This window comes from Dasypus novemcinctus, chromosome 4, assembly GCF_030445035.2.
Source record: "Dasypus novemcinctus isolate mDasNov1 chromosome 4, mDasNov1.1.hap2, whole genome shotgun sequence".
NCBI classification, from domain to species: Eukaryota; Metazoa; Chordata; class Mammalia; order Cingulata; family Dasypodidae; genus Dasypus; species Dasypus novemcinctus.
The window spans coordinates 70,370,149-70,392,461 of NC_080676.1; the positions used below are offsets into that span (position 1 = coordinate 70,370,149).

The 22,313-nt window shown below is 44.8% G+C and overlaps 1 protein-coding gene and 1 non-coding gene across 7 annotated transcripts in view; both read right to left on the reverse strand.

Annotated features, from left to right (window-relative positions):
• Nucleotides 1-22,313, reverse strand: part of TMEM44 (transmembrane protein 44) — a 122,065-nt gene that overhangs the window by 45,630 nt on the left and 54,122 nt on the right. For 5 of the 6 annotated variants that reach the window (XM_071214689.1, XM_058295564.2, XM_058295567.2 and 2 more), the window contains exon 10: nucleotides 3,927-3,966. In XM_071214689.1, the coding sequence (XP_071070790.1) occupies nucleotides 3,927-3,966 (40 nt within the window). Of the gene's footprint in view, nucleotides 1-3,926; nucleotides 3,967-20,781; nucleotides 22,157-22,313 lie in introns of those variants that run through there. The other variant, XR_009185520.1, reaches the window with a different exon arrangement.
• LOC111760867 (U6 spliceosomal RNA) lies at nucleotides 7,324-7,426 on the reverse strand. Its single transcript, XR_002794445.1, has one exon. It is a non-coding gene; the product is annotated as a U6 spliceosomal RNA (small nuclear RNA).

The following is a 22,313-nucleotide window of genomic DNA, read 5'->3' on the forward strand; positions in this document are numbered from 1 at the left end:
TTCCTTCTCATAACCTCCTCCACCTTCTCCACCTCCTGGTGAGAGATTTCCTACCACGCTGCCTTTCTGGATGGAACGATGCAGCTGGGGAAACCCGAATTAGCCCATACTGGGACATGAGGACAGGGAAAACCAGCCGACAGGACGTGAAAGGGCTTGGTAAACCTCAGAGAGAAACTGAGGTGTCAAAAGCACAGCTGTCCCACTAGAAAGGAAGCACAGCCTAGAATGTGCTCTCTCTTCACAGGAGCCACCTCAGACAGGTGTGCCTCAGTGCTTAATAGAACTCCGGCTGCTGAGAGCTGCCACTGTGGAACAGCCCAGTCGCAGGAGAAAAGGCAGGGATTTTCCTCCAGAAAAGCAAGGACTTCAGTTCCATTACACCAGCTTCTGCTCTTATTGCCCATTGTGACCCGGGGCAAGTCTTAGCTTTTCCACTCTATACTTCCTTCATACATAGATAATAATACCTGCCTCTCTGGGTCTTGAACATACAGTTATTAAGTGAGAGGAATAAGCAAATATTCACTGAATTCCAAAACACCATTAGGTGAAAGGCTTTTGGGGGAAGGAAAGGGGGATGGACTTGGGGCAAAAGTGTTGTTTTTACTTTCCCAACTCCCCTGGCTTCCTCCAGGGCAGTGTGCTATCATAGCAGGGACACTGGCTTCGGGGCTGGCAGGTTGGACCCCTCCTTGCTCTGCCTTGCTGTGTGGCCTGGGATACGTTGCTCCCCAGGAGGCCTGCCCCTGCGAACTAAGGAACTTGACTGGTGATGCCCGCAGTGCTGTCTGCTCTCTCCGTCCATGGCCTGGAGTCTAAAGGCTCGAGAGCCCACACGGTGTGCTGCAGAACTTGGACCACACAGAGCCCCGGGCTTCTCCAGCTCTCCAGGAAAGCTCAGGGATCATCCCAACCCATGGTTCTCTCCACTGGCTATGCAATAGATCACCGGAGGAGCTCATTAAAAAACAAAACCCCACTCCCGTGCCTCACTCATACAACTGAAAAAGAATCTGAGGGTGTGTCCTCTGCTTAGATAGGTTTCAAAAGCACCCCCTCCCCAGGCAATTCTAATGTGTAGCGGGGTCCTCATGTAACCCTTCATGATTAACAACCCTCAGCACCAACAGGCTGAGGTGCAGACACCCACCCAAACTCGCGGCTAGTTGGCAGCAGAGCTGGGATTGAACCTCAACGCTTGGAAGCACAAATCCTTGAAAAGTACCCAGAAGTAATTTATGAAAATCTCCACCTTCCGTATCTGTGGAAATTCATGGGTTTCTTTAACAAAAACCATTCTTGAACCTAAAGTTAGCAATGGAAGGGGGTATTCAAGTTGGGGGGGGGGCGTTGCTAGAGCCCAATGAGGCCAGTTACTATAGTAAAAGGGGGAAGGCAGCTGAGACTCCCAGGCACTCAGACCATGAGCTTTTCGAGTTTTCTTGTTTCTTAATAAACTCTTTACTCCCTTGCCTGCCCTGTGGTATGCCCTTAAATTCTTTTATGTGACAAGCCAAAAACCTAGAGACCCAGAACACAGAGCCTTCCGCCAATGTATTTGGAGAGCCAGCCAGAATACAAAGAGGCAAGTAATGCTCCCCAATCCCTGCGGGAGACTGGGTGAGTTTTTAACTAAAGCCTCTGTGTGCCCTTTTTGTCTGTGCCCAAGACTTTCACCCTGGGCTTTACCCAGAGGTTTGCTCCTTACTCAGCCCCTGGGAGGCCCTGAAGTTCTTGGTCCATTACCTCCGGGGTCCCTGAAGCTTGCCTATAAGAAGCAGAACAATTAACCTTTGGCCTTATGATGTGCCTCTTACTGTCCGGTTTAGCTGCACACTCCATCCCTGGCAGTGGTCCCTCTCGTGGCCAACCTTTCTAAGACCTCTGCAATAGGAGGCCAAAAGAAAGGCTTCAAGCCAGCCCCTTTTCTCGGAAGAATCACACAGTTTGGTAGCTTTGGTCTAGAATCTAGGTCCAGACATCTCCTATAACCTAGTTTACCCTGGCGGTGCCCAGGCACATGGGCTCTGCAATTTCTGGGATGCCGGGAACCAGAGAAGCAACTCCAAACATCCCTCAAGACTTACGTGGCTTGGGCACTTCGGTTTGGAGACTAAATGTTCAGCCAGGCCCAGATCTGGGACACCAGATTGGCAGACAGACTTTTTTCCATTTCTCCCTAGAACAATGGGTGTGGCTTCTCTAGCAAGCCAGAAGATTCCCAATGGGTTGTCTCAGGAATTGGGACAGCTTGCCTACTGATGGTCTAAAAAGGAAGAGGCTAATTTTTTTCTGCCATACCACATGGCCACAACATGGACAAAAGTGGGCTCTGCATAGAATCCTGAATTCCATTGAAACATGTATAAGAGAGGAAGAGAGGACAGACAGGTCTGAAGGCCAGAGACCACATGGTCATGTCTCCGTAATTCAGGGGTTCTTAACCTTTTCTGTTGCATGGACCCCTTACTAATCCACATCATAGTGTATATAATTTAATAAATATACCCACACCAACACATTCCCACAAGAATAATGGTTTGTTTTTTTTTAAAATTTCAATTCATTCATGGATCCCTTATTAAGAACCCCTGCCCTAAGAAAGGAAAAAGAAGAAGAAGAAAAAAAGAACCCCTGCCTTAAAGGGGTGGGGAAATGTACTACCAAACTGGTCAGTTATAACCTCAGGGAAATTACTCAGAGGCAGAACCTAGAAACACAGCTAGTCTGCCTTGGAAATGCATAGAAAGCTGCAGAAACTGTCCCTGGGCTCCCAAACTCCATTAATTCCCTTTTAAAAACAGCTTCCTCAGTTTTCAACAATAGAGGCCACACCACCAAGAGGAAGAAGGTAAAGAGTGGTGGGTGTTGGGAAGTGGATGTGGATCAACTGATAGCACGTCCGTCCACCAGTGTTCGATACCCAGGGCCTCCTGAACCATGTGATAAGCTGGCCCACGCGCAGTGCTGCTGCGCACGAGGAGTGCTGTGCCATGCAGGGGCGCCCCGCAAGGAGAGCCATCCCGCATGTAAAAAGTGCAACCCACCCAGGAATGGCTCTGCACACATGGAGAGCTGATGCAGCAAGATGACGCAACAAAAAAGAAACGTAGATTCCCAGTGGCACCTGATCAAGCAAGCGGATGCAGAAGAACACACAGCTTAAAAGCTAATGCATAATCAAAGCAAATGCTAAGTAGTAACTTGGGTATTTAAGCAAGAGTGAAACCACAGCACACGGAGTTGGGTCTGAGTCCTTTGGACTGACCTTGGCTCCTTACCTCTGCAGACGTAATAAATGTGAGTTTGCCTAACTCTAGTGTTCTTCCTGCTGTCTCTGGTTATCCATAAAAGCCCTGCCTTGAGGCCCAACACTAAGTGAGAAAAAATCTCTCTTCTATTCTAATCTGTGCTTAACTTTGTGTTTAACTTTTTAAACCCGTGTTTAATTTTGTCCGTCTGTTTGTGCCCAGAAACTCATAAATCAGATTTGGAGTTCACCTGCTACAAATTGGATAAGTGGAAGGTAACCTAAAAATGAGTCTTTAAATGTCAATACTATCCTGTGTGGAATGGCACTCCTAGCACCCATCAGCCCTGAGCACGGGCCAGCTCATCACACGGGTCAGGAGGCCCTGGGTTTGAACTCTGGACCTCCCATGTGGTAGGTGGACATAAAACATCAGAAGTTAAACCATGCTAAGATCTCTGCGACTTTAAAACATGGACTGCCTTTCCTCCAGTCTCCAATAATAGTTTCATAATTTACTTCTTTTTTTTTTTTTAAAGATTTATTTATTTCTCTTTTTCTCTTCCCTTCCCCCCGCCCCCCCCCCCCGGTTGTCTGTTCTCTGTGTCTATTTTCTGCATCTTCTTTGTCTGCATGTGGGGAGTGGATGTGGTTCAGCCCATTGGGCACTCACCTCTCATGTGGGAGGTCCTGGGTTCAGTTCCTGGTACCTCCTGGTGAAGGCAAGCAAACAAACAATGAGCAGACAGACAAGCGAACCATCTGGGGGAAGTGGGGGAATAACTAAAATAATAATAAGTAAACAAATAATTTAAAAATCTAAAAAATAAAGTCTCTTTAGTGACCATATTCCTACCAAAATTTTCTTCTGGGAAGCAGATGTGGCTCAACTGATAGAGCACCTGTGTACCATATGGGAGGTTCAGGGTTCAAACCCAGGGCCTCCTGACCCATGTGGTAAGCTGGCCTATGCGTGGCGCTGCCACACACAAGGAGGGCTGTGCCATGCAGGGGTGTCCCCTGCATAGGGGTGCCCCATGCACAAGGAGTGCACCCCTCATTGAGCCACCCCATGTGAAAAAGGCACAGCCCACCCAGGAGTGGCGCTGCATACACAGAGAGCTGATGTGGCAAGATGACACAACAAAAAGGGACACAGATTTCCAGTGCCGCTGAGAATGCAAGAGGACACAGAAGAGCATACAGTGAATGGACACAAGAGAGCAGACAAAGGGGGAGGGGGAGGAAAAAAATTCTCTTCAAAGGTTTCTAGGCCTTTTCTATCAAGCATACCTCAATTATTTTCTACTAAGTCCTCATCAAAAGTCTCTTTAGCATCCATATTCCTACCAAAAGTTTCTTCAAAGCAATCTAGGCCTTTTCCATCAAGCATTTCACAATTTCTCAAAAAAGTACTCCTTACCCATTAAAGCATTACCCCACTCTTGGTACCAAATTCTGTATTGGTCAGCCAAAGGGGTGCTGATACAAAGTACCAGAAATCTGTTGGCTTTTATAAAAAGTTATTTATTTAGGATAGAAGCTTATAGTCACAAGGCCCTAAAGAGTCCAATTTAAGGTACCATAAGAAGTACTTCCTGGGAAGCAGACTTGGCTCAATGGATAGAGTGTCCACCTATCATGTGGAAGGTCTGTGGTTTAAAGCCAGGACCTCTTTGACCTGTGTGGAGCTGGCCCATGCACAGTGTTGATGCGCACAAGGAGTGCCGTGCTATGCAGGGGTGTTCCCGGCATAAGAGCCCCATGCTCAAGGAGCGCGCCCCATAAGGAGACCCGCCCAGTGCAAAAGAAAGTGCAGCCTGCCCAAGAATGGCGCTGCACACACAGAGAGGTGACACAACAAAATGACGCAACAAAAAGAAACACAGATTCCCGGTGTCACTGATAGAGATAGAAGTGGTTACAGAAGAACACAGCGAATGGACACAGTGAGCAGACAACTGGGGGAGGGAGAAGGGGAGAGGAAAAAAAAAGTCCAGCCTGCCCAGGAGTGGTGCTGCACACACGAAGAGCTGATGCAGCAAGATGATGCAACAAAAAGAGACACAGATTCCCATGCCACTGACAGGAATGTAAGTGGACACAGAAGAACACACAGCAAATGGACACAGAGAGCAGACAACTGGGCAGGGGGAAGGGGAAGGGGAAGGGGAGAGAAATAAAAAAATAAATCTTAAAAAAAAAAAAGAAGTGCTTCCTAACCCAAAGTCAGTAGCCACATGTTGAAGCGAGATGGCGGGCAATGTCTGTGACGGTTCAGACTTCCTTCTTCCTCTTAAGGTTCTGAAGCCAGCTAATAGGATAGGGAATCAATAGATGGATCTGGAACCTGGCAAGAAGTCCACATGGACATCAATATCCTCAAGATGGCTGCTGGAAGATGTCCCCCACAAGATTCTGCCATTCAGAACAAGGTTTCTTCTGGAAGCCAGGAGAAGCCCTGGATATTCCCTGAGAACTTTATCATTGGGCCCTCCCGAAGGACTGATGGGTGGGGTCATCAATCAAAACAGCAAACAGCTGGAACTCTTCCCTTTGTCATTAGCAAAGGGGTGGAATAATTAATGGTTTAAAAAGCAAGCATGAAGCTCTCTTGCTCTCTTGCCTTGTCCCAGTTCCAGTCCTGGTACCGATCCTGCCCTGTTCCTGCCTTCTGCACTCTGCTTTCGCCATGTCCCCCAACATGGATCAACATGCAAGTAAAACCTGGGCATTTATAATCTATAATGGGAAATCGTAGTCTGTAAATCAGCCCGCTTTATCACTTTTCAGCCCCTTCCTCTCTACCTGGCACTCACAATTTATTATTTTCTCCCATTTCTCTTCTCTCCCTACCTTAATAAAATACTGGCCTAACTCACCTAATGTGCTCTTGAAATTCATTTCTGCAGCATAGTCAAGAACCTAGACAAAATCCAGTTACAGTTCCATGGTCCCAACTTCTTCTGATCTCCGCTGTAGGCTAGCATAAGTCTCATCTCTCTCCCCAGGCTCGTTTCCTTCTGGGCTCAGCTGCTCTGGTCTCTTCAGAAGGTCAGCTGTAGACTATCAGGCTTATCTCTCTTCCCAAGGCCTCTGCCATGTCTAATAAACTGTCTCTTTTCCTGTGTGTTCTTCTCTATCTATCTATCCACCTATGTATGAGAGTTTGTTTCATCAGTCCACCAAGGGGGCTGGGACTCAACTCTGAATCTCACTCAAATGACGTGGTTGAATCAGAGCCCTAGTCTTAACATAACTTAACAGATGTCTCAGCTGAATCTAATACAATTAAAGGGTTATCACACCCAGAGGAGCAGACTAGTTTACAAACATAATCTGTATCTCTTTTTAGAATTCATAAGTAAAACCAACTGCCACAGTTCCTAAAAGCAACAAGTCATGAGAAAGACCAGTTTCCCTCAGACTTCAGTGACCTCAGTGTGCATATACTGCAATTAGTGTTGCTCATCTGACATCTGTCAAAATAAAAATGGGAAATAAGCAAAGCTCTGAAGTACAGGAAAACATTGTAAATTATATTTCAAAGCATTGGTAACAGTTTAGTTATAAGCCAATAATTAAAAGGAATGAAATTCTTGTGCAAAATGCATGGCCACAGTGCAGATTAATTAGAAATAGCCTTCAAAATGATCTTTTAAATGTTATTTTACAGTTACATTTATTTTGTAAGAGAATGAAAATTGTAAATAATGTTAGTGAGTTGTGTTTCTCCATCTATAATGGTTTCAATTTTATTTGTGTGTTATCTCTCTAGGTTTATGGAATACCAAGTAAATAAATTAACAGTATATGTATTAAATCTTTTTATTTTGTTTTGTTTTTGTTTTTTAAAAATATGGAGGAGGCAGATGTGACTCAGGTGATTGGGCTCCTGTCTACCATATTGGAGGTCCCAGGTTCAAATCCCAGGGTCTCCTGGTGCTAGCAAGCTGGCCTGTGCTGCCATGGAGAGTTGACAGCCCATTCCACTGTGGAGAGCTAACAGCAGGCAGTAAGCACAAACAAGATGGGGGGAGAATAAATAAATGAAATAAAATTTAAAAAATAATAATATGGAATGCTTCCCAAATGTGTGTGTCATCCTTGCTCATGGGCCATGCTAATCTTTTCTGTTTCATTCCAATTTTAGCCCGTGCTGCCAAAGCAAGCACTGTATTAAACCTTTTTTTTAAAGATTTAGTTTTTATTTATTTCTCTCCCCTTCCCTGCCCCGCCCCTAGTTGTCTGCTCTCTGTGTCCATTCACTGTGTGTTCTTCTGTGTCTGCTTGTATTCTTGTCAGTGACACCTGGAATCTGTGTCTTGTTTTGTTGCGTCATCTTGCTCCATCAGCTCTGTGTGTGTGCAGCACCATTCCTGGGCAGGTTGCACTTTTTCGCGCTGGGCAGCTCTCCTTACAGGGCGCACTCCTTGCACATGGGGCTCCCCCACATGGGGGACACCCCTGTGTGGCATGGCACTCCTTGCGCGCATCAGAACTGTGTATGGGTTAGCTCACCAAATGGGTTGGAGGCCCTGGGTTTGAACCGTGGACCTCCCATGTGGTAGGTGGATGCCCTATCCATTGGGCCAAATCCACTTTCCTGTATTAAATCTTTAAGATGATGAAAATTTTAAGTTCATGTTTAATGAAGTTAAGATAAAGTCTTATTTAAAGGTAAAGTAACTAGTTGATATGATTATGATTAATTATATGTATTATCTAACTTGAAGTGCTTGAGTGACTAATTCCAGAGAGCCATTATTAAATAGAAACCTAAATTAATGTTATAACAAAAAGTAACTTCATAACAGGGAAATCTGCCAGAGGCCCCCTCAATCTGCATATTAAAGCACTGGTAAGAAAAGATAACCTTGATTCCATTGGGAATCTTAGATTTTTGTAAAATAACGGGGAAAGTAGTTTTTCCTGTACTGCTAAATAAAATACCTGTTAATTAACATCATCATGGTAAAGGTATACAAAAAGCAAAGTACTAAAAATAGTTAAGTTCATTTAATATGTTATAAACTGTATTGGAAGTATTCAGAAAGTGTGTAAAAATTAAGAGACAGATTTCAATACCATCAAACTCTCCTGTGCATTCAAACCAAGCCTTCAATACACTGCAGATTGCCCCTCCATTTGAGTTATTGGTTAGGTTGGTCACTGACCCTTAAAACAATAATGTATCTACCACATCTCTGGTTATGTTCCTAATGTGGATGGAGAGTACATTGCAATTTCAGACTCCTGCAGCAACTGGCAATGGTTCAATATGGCCAGATTTACAATAGACATTGCCTCCAGACTGGCCCTGTTTCATAGTGCTGAAGGGCACTATGCACCACGCTGGTGCAACACTGAAGCCTACCTTCCTAACTTTCTCTAGGATCAACTGCGCTGCAGCATGCTGGCTGTGTGACGGGACATACCAAGTTGAGCAATAATTACCAGAGTAATGTGAGTAGAACTTAAACAAACACAATTGGCATTATGGCCTGCTCCCAAGGAGAAATAACATGTATGGAATTACAAACCTGGAATTTAGATCTATTAATTGTAGCTCAAAGAGGAACTTATGTATCAATTAGTGCATTGATTAGTATTAAGTACTGTATTAATCAGCTGAAGGGGGTGCTGGTGTAAAGTACCAGAAGTCTGTTGGCTTTTATAAAGAGTATTTCTTGGGAAGCGGACTTGGCCCAGTGATTAGGGCATCTGCCTACCACATGGGAGGTCCACAGTTCAAACCCCAGACCTCCTTGACCTGTGTGGAGCTGGCCCATGTGCAGTACTGATATGCGCAAGGAATGCCCTGCCATGCAGGGGTGTCCCCTGCGTAGGGGAGACCCATGTGCAAGGAGCATGCCCCATAAGGAGAGCCACCCAGCATGAAAGAAAGTACAGCCTGCCCAGGAATGGCGCTGCACACACAGAGAGCCGACACAACAAGATGACGCAACAAAAAGAAACACAGATTCCCAGTGCTGCTGACAACAACAGAAGCAGACAAAGAAGAACACGCAGCAAACAGACACAGAGAACAGACAACTGGGGCAGGGGGAGGGTGAAGGGGAAAGAAATAAATAAAAATAAAATAAAATAAAATAAATCTTTAAAAAAAAAAAGAGTATTTCTTTGGGGTAAAACTTTACAGTTACAAGGCCCTAAAGAATTCAACTCAAAGTTGGTTTCTAACCCAAAGTTATTTGCCACATGTTGAAGCAAGATGATGGGTGATGTCTGCAAGGGTTCAGCCTTCCTCTTTCCTCTTAAGGTTCTGTGGTCCCAGCTTCTTCCAATCTCAGCTGCAGGCTGGACAGCTCATCTCTCTTCCTGGGGCTTTCTCAGTGCTACAAACTATAAGGTGAATGGGTCATCTCTCTGCTTTGTCTATGAAGCTGTCTCTCTTCCCCTGTGTATCTTCCCCTGTGTTCTCCTTGAGTTATATAGCCCACCAGGAGGGTGGGGACTCAACCCTGGGTCATTCCCTACTGAGATGGTAGAATGAAAGCCCTTATCTTAATTTAATAAAGTAAACTTAAAGTCTTTGAAGTTAATACAATCAAAGGGTATCATGCCCAGATGAACAAACCAGTACAAACACAATCTCTTTTTAGAATTCATAAATAATATCAAAGTGCCACAAGTACTGTATTTATATACCTGATGAATATAATATCATCTCTTCTATTCTAGATCATATGCAAAGGGATATTAAACATGTTGAAAGTCCTGGTAAACTTGATCCATTTTCTAAATAAGTGTAAGATAAAGGAATGACTCTCTTAAGCACTGTCTTTATTTCACTTGTCATATACTTGTCTTGCTATTGCCTATACTGTCTTTGTGAGTTTATGTCTAGGGCAGTGCCTCTCATTCCTCTCTTAGCTGTCCTAGGCATAATCACTGCCATGGGAACTGGAGTTGGCAGTTTATACCAAACCAAGTAGGTTTACCACAATCTTTCCCTAGAGCTAACCAAGAGCATAAAAGCGCCCAAGGAACAATGCTATTTTCCATAAACTTTGGGAGGATGCAGCCTCTGAACACACCTGGCCTTTCTCATTCTCATGGTCCAGTATGCCATGGCTGGTCCTCTTTTGGGGCCTGCTTACCATCATCTTATTCTTTTAATAGGATCATTTATCTTAAATTCTAACTAAGTTTATTTCTTTCAGAATCAGTGCCTTCCAGAACAAGGTTTTACTCAAGCAGGATTTCACCCAGCTCCAACCATGGTTCTGGACCCATCTTCCCTCAACGTCAATAGAATAACCAGAGAGATTTACACTCTGTCAGGCAGTGCCTACTCCCCCAAACCAGCCGGAAGCAGCTACAGAAGAATGACCATTGCCCTTCAGCTCCCCCTTAAGAATAAGGATATAAATTCTCTGAGGGGGTATGGAGTTAAGGCAGGTTAGTATAGTGAAAGGGAGAAGGCAGTTGACACCTGGCAAACAACATGGCTGGCAGACCACTTGGTTGTGAGACCCTGCCCAGAAACTTCCTGAGGGGAAGGCTGTTGGAAGGATCCTATAAGACCCTGGCCACAGGATCCCATTCGAACTCTTTCTGGGGTCAAAAGGAAGCCCCAGATAATTCCAAACAGGTTTCCTCAATTGGCCCCTGAGAGCTAACAGGCAGGTACTGCAAGGCAACCAATCAGAATAGGAAACAGCTGGGGCCCCTCTCCAACATTATGAAGGGCGAGGAGTAAAGGTCTTTAAAAAATGAACAACTCATCCTGCAGCAGGCCACAATCTGTGTCTCAGACTAGTTTTCTTTCTCTTAATAAACTCTTTACTTCCTTGCCTAGCCTATGGTGTGTCCTTAAATTCTCTTATGTGACATAAGCCAAGAACCTAGAAGCCCAGAACCCAAAACCTTCTGCCAACACCAACACACTGATTATAATTTTCTGACAGTCACCTTCCCCTTGGAGATCTCACTAATCACAGTGAGATTAATCCCTATTAATTAAATACAGCTTGCTAAAAGTTGAGGGACAACTGATGGGAAATAACCATAGAAAGTCACATACCCCAAGATGTGAACTCCCACTTCAGCTCAATTGTCTTCTAAGCAGGAGGCCTGTGGGCTGCTTCCTGCCCAGGCCCCCTGAGGCAGAGAACATTTTCTTTTCCCATAGACTAGGAATCTCAGTCAGGCCTAACCGAAGCCTGTGGAGTTTAGAAAAAGGGAAATAGGCCAGGACCACTTTCTAAGTTTAAGATTCCTCCTGCTAACTGACATTTTGAAGGCCACCCTCCCTACCTCGCCACCCCACCAGTCCCATCACTCAGAGTCAAAGGACCTTGTCTGAGGGACTCTGACAAGTCTCCATGGGATAGCCACATAAAATGACAAGGAGATCCACTGAAAGTAAGTAGCAGAGGGGTCATTTTGTTATTCTCCATCTTTTTCTAGCTAAGGGATCCAGGATCCTGAAGCATCAGAAAGAGTTGCTAGACCAATAGTCAGTAGGTGTGGATTCTGAACTTAAGTGTTTGATTTACTTGCTGTCAGACCTTAGAGAAATCATGTAATTCCGCTGAGCTTCTGATACCTCAACTTCAAAATGGGGACCATGAACCCTGTCCTGTCCACATCTCGAGATCCCTGGGTGGTTGGATACACATTGAAATTTGACAAACTTTTTTTGTGACAGTTTGAGCTTTCAGTGGATTCCAAAAAAGATTGTGTCCTTAGAGCTAATCCATTCTTTTGCATATAAACATATTGTAGGCAGGAACTCTTGATTAAAATATATTGCTTTGCCCAGGGTAGGTCTTAATCATCTTACTGGAGTCCTTTATAAATGGAGGACTAAAAGTAGCAGACACAGAGAAAAAAGTGGCAGAGACAGAGAGGCCTTCAGAAGTTGACAAGCCCAGGAGAGAAAAAAGCCACAGGCCCAGGGAGAGATAAGCAGATGGACATTGTGCCCTGCCATGTGCTTGATCACCCACAGCTGTGATTTGGTGAGATACTATCTCTTGATTTGGATACTTTGTTGCCAGGTGGGTTTCCAAGTCCTGGATCACATCTCAAGAAAGAATTCAAGGACTGGCCAAAGTTTAAACAAGCAAGTAAAAGAGTTTAATATAAAGTGAAAGTACACACTCAGGAGGGGAGTGCAGATGTGCTCAAGAGGGAAACATACCCTAGGGCTGGGGATAAGCCTTTATTAAGGCTGGCTACCCCTCCTTCCTTCCTCCATGTAAACGAAGACTTGTGAGTTGCAACATTCTCATTGGTTCTAAGTATGCAAAATGATTGAAAACACACGCTCTCATTGGTTGAGTGTCTGCTGGCCTGAGTGGGGCGTCAGGGGAGGGGGTCTGCAAACATGCAATAGTCAGGTGACAAATGGGCCTCTCCTTATTTGTTGTCTTCAGGCACCCGACCTTGGGAAGTTGCCTCCTACCTTGTTGCCAGGACTTTCTAATGCTATCGGTATCTCTCTGCTTCTTCACCCAAGGGATGTTTACAGGCACAGGCTCAGATGGGCAATCACAAGCAGGAGGTTTACACAGAACTGACTGTTTTGTTCTTACCACCCTAGTGCTTTCCCACAGCACCCTTTCTTTCCCCTCAGGTCCCTGTTCTAGCCTGCCTCACTTTCATGGCCTCATAAACTATAAGCTTTTCACCCAATAAATTCCCATTATAAAAGCCAACACATTTCTGATACATTGCTCCCAGCAGCCTTTAGCAAACTAAAGCAGTTGTCATAAAGAATAGCTGCTCTGCCTGGCAGACACTCTGCCTAGAGGTACACAGCTTTTTTTGGATTACAGGTCTGCTTGAAAATCAGAAGAAAACCATGAAAAAAATGCACATGCATTTGGAAAATTAGCCTACAAATTCAGGGGATTCACAGAGCCTTGAGCATCAAGAATGACTCTTGGTCTGTAAAGGATCATTGAACCTTAATTTATTAATAATTTACTTGAAGTTGGAGTGGGGAAGAGTTTTGCAGTTCAAAAAAACGCCACCAAAAACTGAAAGTTGGAATTCCTGGGCTGTCACGCTAGAGACCTCTTCAGAGCCAGGGTGGAGGTTGCAATCACACAGCCCCCGCCAAGACTCAGTGTTCCATTCTCCCCCCACCCCATTGTCTTCCAAATCCCATGGTGATCTGAAGAGATAGCTCAGGGAACCACCCTGGTTCCCTGAGCAGGACGAGGTTTGCCTGCTCGCCGTCCCAGAAAAGCCAAAATTAGCCTCACTTTTCTTTTCTCAGGAGCCTCTGTATTGTATCTCAGGAAAGGGTTATTGTGCTCTGGGGACCTATCTTATCGTGGGAGGTAGGGGAGGTGATAAGTGAAAGGAAAAAGGTCTTTGATAAATTGGTTTGGTTTCAATTCAGACAATCACATCACTTTCCAGTAATTGCCCACCACTGCTTCAGTAAGTCTATTGTTTCAGCTCCCAAATATTTTGGGGAGTAGGAGGCCAAAGAAAGTTGGGGGGCAGTCAGAGGTTTGAAAGCATGATAATGTGGGGAAAGAACTTTATTTGGTGATCCTCTTTGGCATTATGCTGGGAACAGTGACACCTAGTAGGGGCTGGAGACTGAGTCAATCTTTTTTTTTTTGTTAAGAGGTACTGGGGATTGAACCCAGAACCTTGGACATGGGAAGCAGTCACTAAACCACTGAGCTACACCCGCTCTCTGAGACTGAGTTCTTTATCACTAACTTAAGCACTGAGATAACCTTTGTAAGAAAACACCTTGGGGTCACGGCTGGAATGCACAGAAGTGGGAGAGATTCCTTCCGATGTATGGGCTCTGAAGGGGGTAGCATTTGAACCTAGTTTGATTCAGCTGTTACCTACTCCCTGTGGCTGAGACAAGCTGCCTTGCTGACCCTCTGAGGAGAAATGGAGATAGTTTTTACCTCACTCGATGGATGCTGTTCAGAAAAACAAAATCATGCACAGTGAGCCAGGGAACAAATGTGACAAGCTGTGAGAGCTAAAGATTTCACACAAAGAATTCAAGGAATGACCAGGCATTTGCCCTTATGTAACTTTCCAAAAATTCCTGTGTCTCCAGGAAGAGAGAGAACATTCAGGACCTCACTCAGCCTTACTCAGCCTGACATTACAGGACATTCGGGGAATGAGGCCACAGGTAGCAGGAGCACCTGTGAGAATGTGTGTTATTGATGGGGAACACTTTTCCCTTGCTCTGTTCTATCTGATATGCCTGAGGGTGGAGGAGGGAAGAGGGGACGGGAGTATCAAGTCACCTGCGACAGAAAAGGTTCATAAGGTCATCAGAGCCCTAGCTTTCCTCCCAGAACACTGGCAGCAATTATCTTCCCAGCTTTTGTTCCCAAGGATCCATCTCTACTTCTATGGAGGGTTCTGATACTGGGATTCCTATTTTGGACGCATATTTTCTTGCAAAAGTGTGCCCTGATAACCAGATGGAGGTTAAATTACTTGGCCAGAGATTCGAGATTTAACTTTGAGAGTTACAATTTGGTTCCAGCTTCTGATGGCCTCTCCCTCACATCTGAGCTGATCTGAGATGCTACCCTTACCTCCACATAATACCTGCCAAGTAACAACTATGTGTGGAGCCTCGTCTACACTCTCCCCACTCAGGATCTTACTGTGGCCTTCTACTAAGATTACAAACCGGAGGTATTGGGGCTTCTTCCCCACTCCTTCACCCCCAGATCTACTGAATCAGTGTCACTGGAGATGAGAGTTGGGAATACGTGTTATAAACAGGCCACCCCGGTGATTCTACTGCACCTACAAGTTTGGGAATCATTGAGCCAGCTGATATCTAAGGACAAATTTAGCTCCAATATTGTAGGGTCTAAATAATCTGAGGGGTGGCAGCCTCAAGAGGAAAAGCACCCAGGCTCTGCCTCATACAGATGTGTTTTACTAACCATTAGGAACGCAGTCTTTTTACCTCAGTGATTTGCTACCTTGGCTGCATATTGGAAACACATGTGGGGTATGGTTTCCAAGTAGAGATGAGGTATGTGTGGTTTTTTGGTGTCTCCCCACCCACCTATAAGGGAAGGTAACAACAACAACAAAATTGCCTCAGAATCCCTGGGAGCTGTTGCACTAGATGGGTAGGTGTGGATAACTTGCTATTGTTTTGGTAATCTTCCTTACCAGGGTAAGTCATCCAGAGACAAATGGAGTGTGGGGACCCCCTAGCCTCATCGTGGTAATGTCTTTTAAAAGAATAACCTTGCTGTCTGGAGATAAGGGATGTCCTGGGACTCTTCAGGTTCCAAGGCAGTAAAAGAAAAGCTGCAGACCCCGAGGATGGATCTCTGGGGAGGAGAGGGGCGGAGTCAGTGGTGACTCTGACTCCACAAGAAAGTGGGGCTTGAACTGCATCTGCCTCAGCGTCTCAGGTTCAGGGGTATCCTGGGAGGAGGCTATACAGGTCAACTGCTCTGTTAGGAGCCCAAGCTGGAGTACCCACAGGGGTGGCAGGTGGGGAGGGGATGGTCCCTTCTCCAAGGGCCCCAGCCAGGCCTGAGGCATGCCCCACCAGTGTCTGACAGTGGGCACCTCTTCTCAGGCAGTGAGAAGCCACAGCAGAAGTAATAATAACTGCTATTTCATTGGTCTTGCTTGTCCAGCATCAATCTAAGTGCTTTACACTTCTTCATTCATCTAATAACTAACTTAATAACAGTTCTGTGTGGGAGTTACTATCGCCCCTCCACTGTACAGAGAAGAAAATCAAGGCATATTCGGAAAGGCTAAATTACTTGTTCAAGTTTACATAATAAGAGTAGCTGCCAGGCTGTGAACCCAGTTCCACATCCCTAACCCATTAGACCTTGCTGCCTCAGTAACAGTAGATAACATTTAGTGAGCACCTACTATGTGCTATTATATTCTCTGTGTTCTTTTCATCTTCACCACAATCTTATGAGGTGGGAATTGCTTTTATTCCCATTTTACAGATGAGGAAATTGAGGCACAGGGAAGATAAGTCCTCAACCACTCACTGTCCATTCTCTCCTCTCTGGAAATAGAACCAGGTTCCAATCAATGCGGCCTAAGAATATATATATATACATATATATATATAGGGAAGCGGACTTGGCCCAGTGGTTAGGGCATCCGTCTACCACATGGGAGGTCCACGGTTCAAACCCCGGGCCTCCTTGACCCGTGTGGAGCTGGCCCATGTGCAGTGCTGATGCGCTCAAGGAGTGCAGTGCCACACAGGGGTGTCCCCAGTGTAGGGGAGCCCCATGTGCAAGGAGTGTGCCCGGTAAGGAGAGCCGCCCAGCACGAAAAAGGGTGCAGCCTGCCCAGGAATGGCACCGCACACACAGAGAGATGACACACAAGATGACGCAACAAAAAGAAACAGATTCCTGTGCTGCTGACAACAACAGAAGCGGACAAAGAAGACGCAGCAAATAGACACAGAGAACAGACAACCGGGGTGGGGGGCGGGGGAAGGAGAGAGAAATAAACAAATCTTTAAAAAAAAAAAAAAAAAAGAACATGGCCACTGTTGTGAGGAGTTAGAAAAACAAAGCTGGTGTGACAATATTTCTACCTTGGAATTTGTGAAAGCTGAGCACACCACCTGTTACAAAGGCCCCACACCAGACTGACTAAACCAGAATACAAGAAGGGTGGGCCCAGGAAATTTAATTCAAAAAACTAAAAGCAAAACCACAGGTGTTTCTGGTGCACAGCCAGGGTTGAGAATTACAAACTCTTTCACAACCCCAATGAGGAAGCAGCAGTGTTTCCGGGAAACTGCTTCTGGTTTTCAACTCCTCTTGCTTAGAAAGAAACTGCATGTAGGACCTAACCAAACTCTTCTGTCCTAAATGAGGAAGAGGACGGCACTCAACAGGTAGGAGAGGGAGCAGAGGCAGCGGTGGGAGGGCACTGGTTAGCCCTCTTCTGTGCTCTAGGTCACACCCTTCCCTCTGCCCCACCTTCTCTACTTGGAAAATCATTACCTGTTCTTAAAACCAGACTCAAATGTCTTATTCTTGAAGAACCCTTCCGTCTAGCCTCCCGCTCCATCCCAACTGTCCTTCACCACACCTACACCCCAAAGGATTACCTCTCCGTGTGCCCACCCACGGCTGCAGATGGAACTGCAGTCCCTGCAAACCTGTCGGAACACTTCTCTCTTCTGAGGAGTTCTCCCCTTCACCAGGCTACGATAGGCTTGCAGGAGAGGACTGGGTGATATTCACAACCTCCCTCCCCTCCCCTGCAGGTGCTGCAGGGTGCAAAGTCCAGAGGAACTCCTCAGAAAGCATTTGGTGAAAGAACACAATAGAAAGGAAGAAAGGAGGGTGGAGAAAAAGAGGGCTAGGGGAGGCAGGGTAAAGGGGTAATCCTGGATGGAAGACCGCTAGTGCAATCTGATCTAAGGGCGACTCCTTGAGTAAATGTGCCCTTTGCTCTGCCCCAGGGGTTAGAGATTTCTGGTCCCTCTGGAACTGGGTCAGACACTGAGAGAGGGGAGAGAACAACAATTATGGGTTTAGCAGGAATCAAGTATTATATATGTTGATCCTCTTAACAACCCCTCGAGAGAGGTAGGATAGATGTTATCAATCTCATTTTACAGCTGAAGAAACTAAGGTTCAGAAAGCTAATAAACTTTGTAAGCTCACATGACTAGTAAGCAGAGGATGAATAGACACACTGGTAGCAATGTGTTTAGCAAACACACTGCTAGACAAAAACAGCTGACTCTTAAGGTTGGAAGAGCCCTGGAACGACATCTGATCCAACTTTCTGGTCAATGATTGTAAGAAACGGAGATTAGTTTTCACATAAAGAAAGAAAATATTAATTAATGTAACCTGGCAGCCTACTGCCTCAGTCTCCCACTCCCAGGTTAAGCAGGAACAAAGGAAACCAGCTGAAGCCAGTCCTTTAGCCAGTAAAAGAAGATGCACAAGAAAGAGCTAAGTCAATACCAACTCAGCACTAAATTCCATTCCTTATGTGGCAAAAGGAGCAGGTAAAAACTAAAATGGTTGTAATATGATGGGGGAAGTGGTTAATCAAAAATTTTTGAGGGACGCAGACTTGGCCCAGTGGATAGGGCGTCTGCCTACCACATGGGAGGTCTGCGGTTCAAACCCTGGGCCTCCTTGACCTGTGTGCAGCTGGCCCACGCGCAGTGCTGATGCGTGCAAGGAGTGCCCTGCCACACAGGGGTGTCCCCCGCGTAGGGGAGCCCCACGCACAGGAATGCGCCCCATAAGGAGAGCCGCCCAGTGCGAAAGAAAGTGCAGCCTGCCCAGGAATGGTGCAGCACACACGGAGAGCTGACACAACAAGATGACGCAACAAAAAAGAAACACAGATTCCCGGTGCCTCTGATAAGGATAGAAGGGGTCACAGAAGAAAACACAGCAAATTGGACACAGAGAGCAGACAACTGGGGGGGGAGGGGGAAGGGGAGAGAAATGAAAAAAACAAAACGCTTTTGAGTGGGAAAGTTAGACCTTCTCCAGTAGGCTGTAACCTCTGAAGTATCCAATCTATGGAGAAACAGAGGAAGGGCTTGTGTGCTAGGCTTAGGAGTATAAATTGTGTCATTTTTCTTTGTTTGGGGTGACAGCCATGTTTTCTGGTTGTGCGCCCCTTCTTGCAAGTTTGAGAATAAACTATTTTTTTTCTCTACAATCGGGTGATTTCTTTCTTACAATGATGTACCTTCTCCAAAATATCTTAGAGGGGGAGTGGATGTAGCTCAGTGGTTGAGTGCAAGCTTCCCAAATACGAGGTCCTGGGTTCAATCCCCAGCATCTCCTAAAACAAACAAAAAATAAGACATATATATATATATATATATATATATATATATATGTTAGAGGACTGCCTTGGAATAAGTCTAGTAACAAGGAGTTCCCTGCATCCCTTGCAGCTTGGAGGGGTTCTGCTCTACCACCTCTGATAGGTCAAGGCCAACATCCTTGACTAAGTCTAGTCCCATGCTCCCCATTCCCTGGCAGCATTCCTGCAGAGGCTAGGACACCGACTCACTCAGGAATGTAGGTGATGCCCTGCTTGCCTATGGGTCCCATTTCCTATTTAAGGTGCTTTCAAGGGATAATATTGCTACTCTGGACTGGGGCAGGGGGCGGCGGGTGTCATTGGAAAGAATCTCAATTCCGCCTCCTTAGAAGTTCAAAGGGCTTTACTCACACCATCTCATAATAAAATTGTGCTCTGGGCCTAAAAGACAACCTAGGCGAGTTTTAAAGAAATCTGGAACTGGGCCTAAAAAGGGGGGGAAACATAGAACACTAATTGTTTCATGTCTAGAAAGAAATAACAACTGACATCTTACGGCACTTAGGCATTGGAAAGGCCCCTTCATGGTTTGTTTTGGTTTCTGCAGGTAGAAGAGGATAAACTTTTCTTTGTGTGAACAAGAATAATAGGAATTGAATCTCATAGCTGGTGAGTGGTGGAAGTCATGGCCTGACCCCAGGTCTTCTGAGTCTAACATCAGTGACTTTGCTATGTATGTGGCAAGCCTGGGAAGCCCTCTGGGAACGATCCAGGGTACTGACACAGCAGGCAGGCACTTGTGCTCTAGCTCAGGCTTGAGAGCTGGTTGCTCCAGACTGGGATTTGTAGCAGCACTTCTGAGCCTGGTGTTTTATTGTGTACTATCTTATCTCAATAGGAAAAGGCAATTCAAGGGAAGAATTTCCTTGTCCTGTTGCCCTAGACTGTCCATTGTCCAGCTCTCTTAGTCCGGGGTTCATCTCTGGGCCTGAGGATTACTCATATGCATGGAGGCACCTTATCAGGGCTGTCTAAGATACAGGGTCTGTTTTTTTCTAAGTTGCAGGCAAACTGGAATCTTTTCACCTTTTGTGGCCTGAAATCATACCACAATTAGCAGGCTTGGAATCCAGCCACACTGGGAAATTGCTTGAAAATCAATCCCTAGTAAACCAACTCTTCCCTTCAAAGTGGTAGTTTTTTCTGGTCTCCTACTGGCAGGTGTGATGGGGGTCCATGGAGAGCCCTCATGGTGCTGATAGACTTTCCTTTTATTTTTTTGTCTTTCTTTACATTGACATATTTGAAAATCCAATATTTTACAATGCTAAAATATTGTAGAATTTCTCACAATTATGCATTTGTCTGATTGTTTCCTCAGAAATAGATTTTGGCAAGGATGCTTCATGGGTGATATTGTACCCTGCTCAGGATATTATATCAGGAGGCACATAATATCAATTTATCTCATCATTCTTGGTGATGTGAACTTGATTACTTAGTTAAGCTAATATCCTCCAGATTTCACTATTGTGAAGAAATCCTTGCCCCTTTGTAATTAATAAAGTAATTTGTGGGGGTGATACTTTGACACTGTGTGAATATCCTAGTCCCCAATAATCTTTCACCTAATACTTTTAGCAATTATTGAGGTTCTTTGCCTGTCAAAAATTGTGGAAAACTTTTTTAGTTTTTATCTAATTTTTAAATAAACATTCATTATAGAAAATGTATAAAATACTGGAAAGTATAAAGAAAATATAATTTTTATATACATAGGTAAAATAAAAATACATGTATTAATACACAGCACAGTTATTTAGGAATTCCCCCTTTTGTTATATTTATGTGGATTTTATTTGTGGGGAGCATATATGTGTTTATGATTTTCTTTAGTTTGTTTTGTCTAATAATGAAATAGATATATACTAATTGAAAAAGTTTATAAAGTACCAAGAAGGCACTAAAAAAGATGGAGTTCATAAACATACATACCCATGACAAAGTTACTTATATTTTTTTGCTTTTTTATTTGCCCTTTTTCTGATTCATACTAGGAACTCTAAGGATAAACTCTTTCTTTCCTTGTCCTGATTTTAAATAGCAACTTGGCTGTCATATTTTCCCCAGGGGTTCTCTCCTGCCTATTTTCCTTGGTTTGGGAGTAGTTTCTGTCTGGTCCCCCAATACCTTTCTCTGGTCTTGTGGGACGTGAGTGACAAAGAGCTGGAACTCCAGCAGCTGCTTAGTTAGCCCAGGGGCTTCTCTTGGAACAAAAGGTGTTTATACTGCAAAGTTAAAGCAAAGAGAGTTTTAGGGGGAGAAAGGTTTTAATTGGGGGATGTATTTAACAGTTAAGAAACCATACTACCATAAAAATCCACTGAATCTCTTTACAAGGGAACTTAATGACTGGTAAGACTTTTTTGATCTTATTAGAAGAGATCATCTTTTTGGTAATTGCTAATAGTCGCACATGCTCTCTTGTGGTCTAGTTTTGTCACTCAATATGATCTTCTGTAGGTTTTAAATTTTTTAAAATTGTGTTAAAAATGGGACTTCATGGTGTGATAATGGGCAAGCCACTCTGGCACACTGACCTAGATGATTGTGAGGTAATTCAGGTGTGTTCTTTAGGCTATAGGTCTATGATTTTTAGATTCAATGGTAAAAGATTTCTTCAATAAAGTATAGTGTTTATCCTTTTCCCAACAACGGTGTTTGGAGGCTTTATCAAAACTTTTTTCTACCACTTTAAAAGTAATTTCCTTAGGGCAGTGTTTCTTAAAGAGTGGTTCTGTATCACCTATAACCTGAGGAGCTTGTTGTGAATTCCTAGGCTCTGCCCAACGCTAGGGTGGAATCTAGGAGCCTGCATTTTAACAGGTAAGGAATCACAAATACCCAAACTTTAGGATATACCTATTTCAAAGTGCGATTGACAGGTCAAAAGATTTAAAACCTATTGAATGTCTCTTTTCACATGTGGCCAAGCTGTCCTTGAGAAAGATCTTGGCAGATGCAGCGTAGGAGGGTCCTTGTTCCAGTTTTGGGTTTAGGAAATCCCTCCGATATGCTCTGGATTGCAGCAAGTCAAGTGTTGGGCACCTGCGGGAGAGGTAGAAAGATGAAGGCAAAGGGCAAGTCTGGAGCAGAGAAGTGGAACTTGCCAGGGGGCCCGAACACAGATGCGCATTGGAGCGCAGCTGGCCTCAGAAGCCGAATTCCGGCTCAGGAACCACCCCCCCCCCCCCCCCCCCCCGGG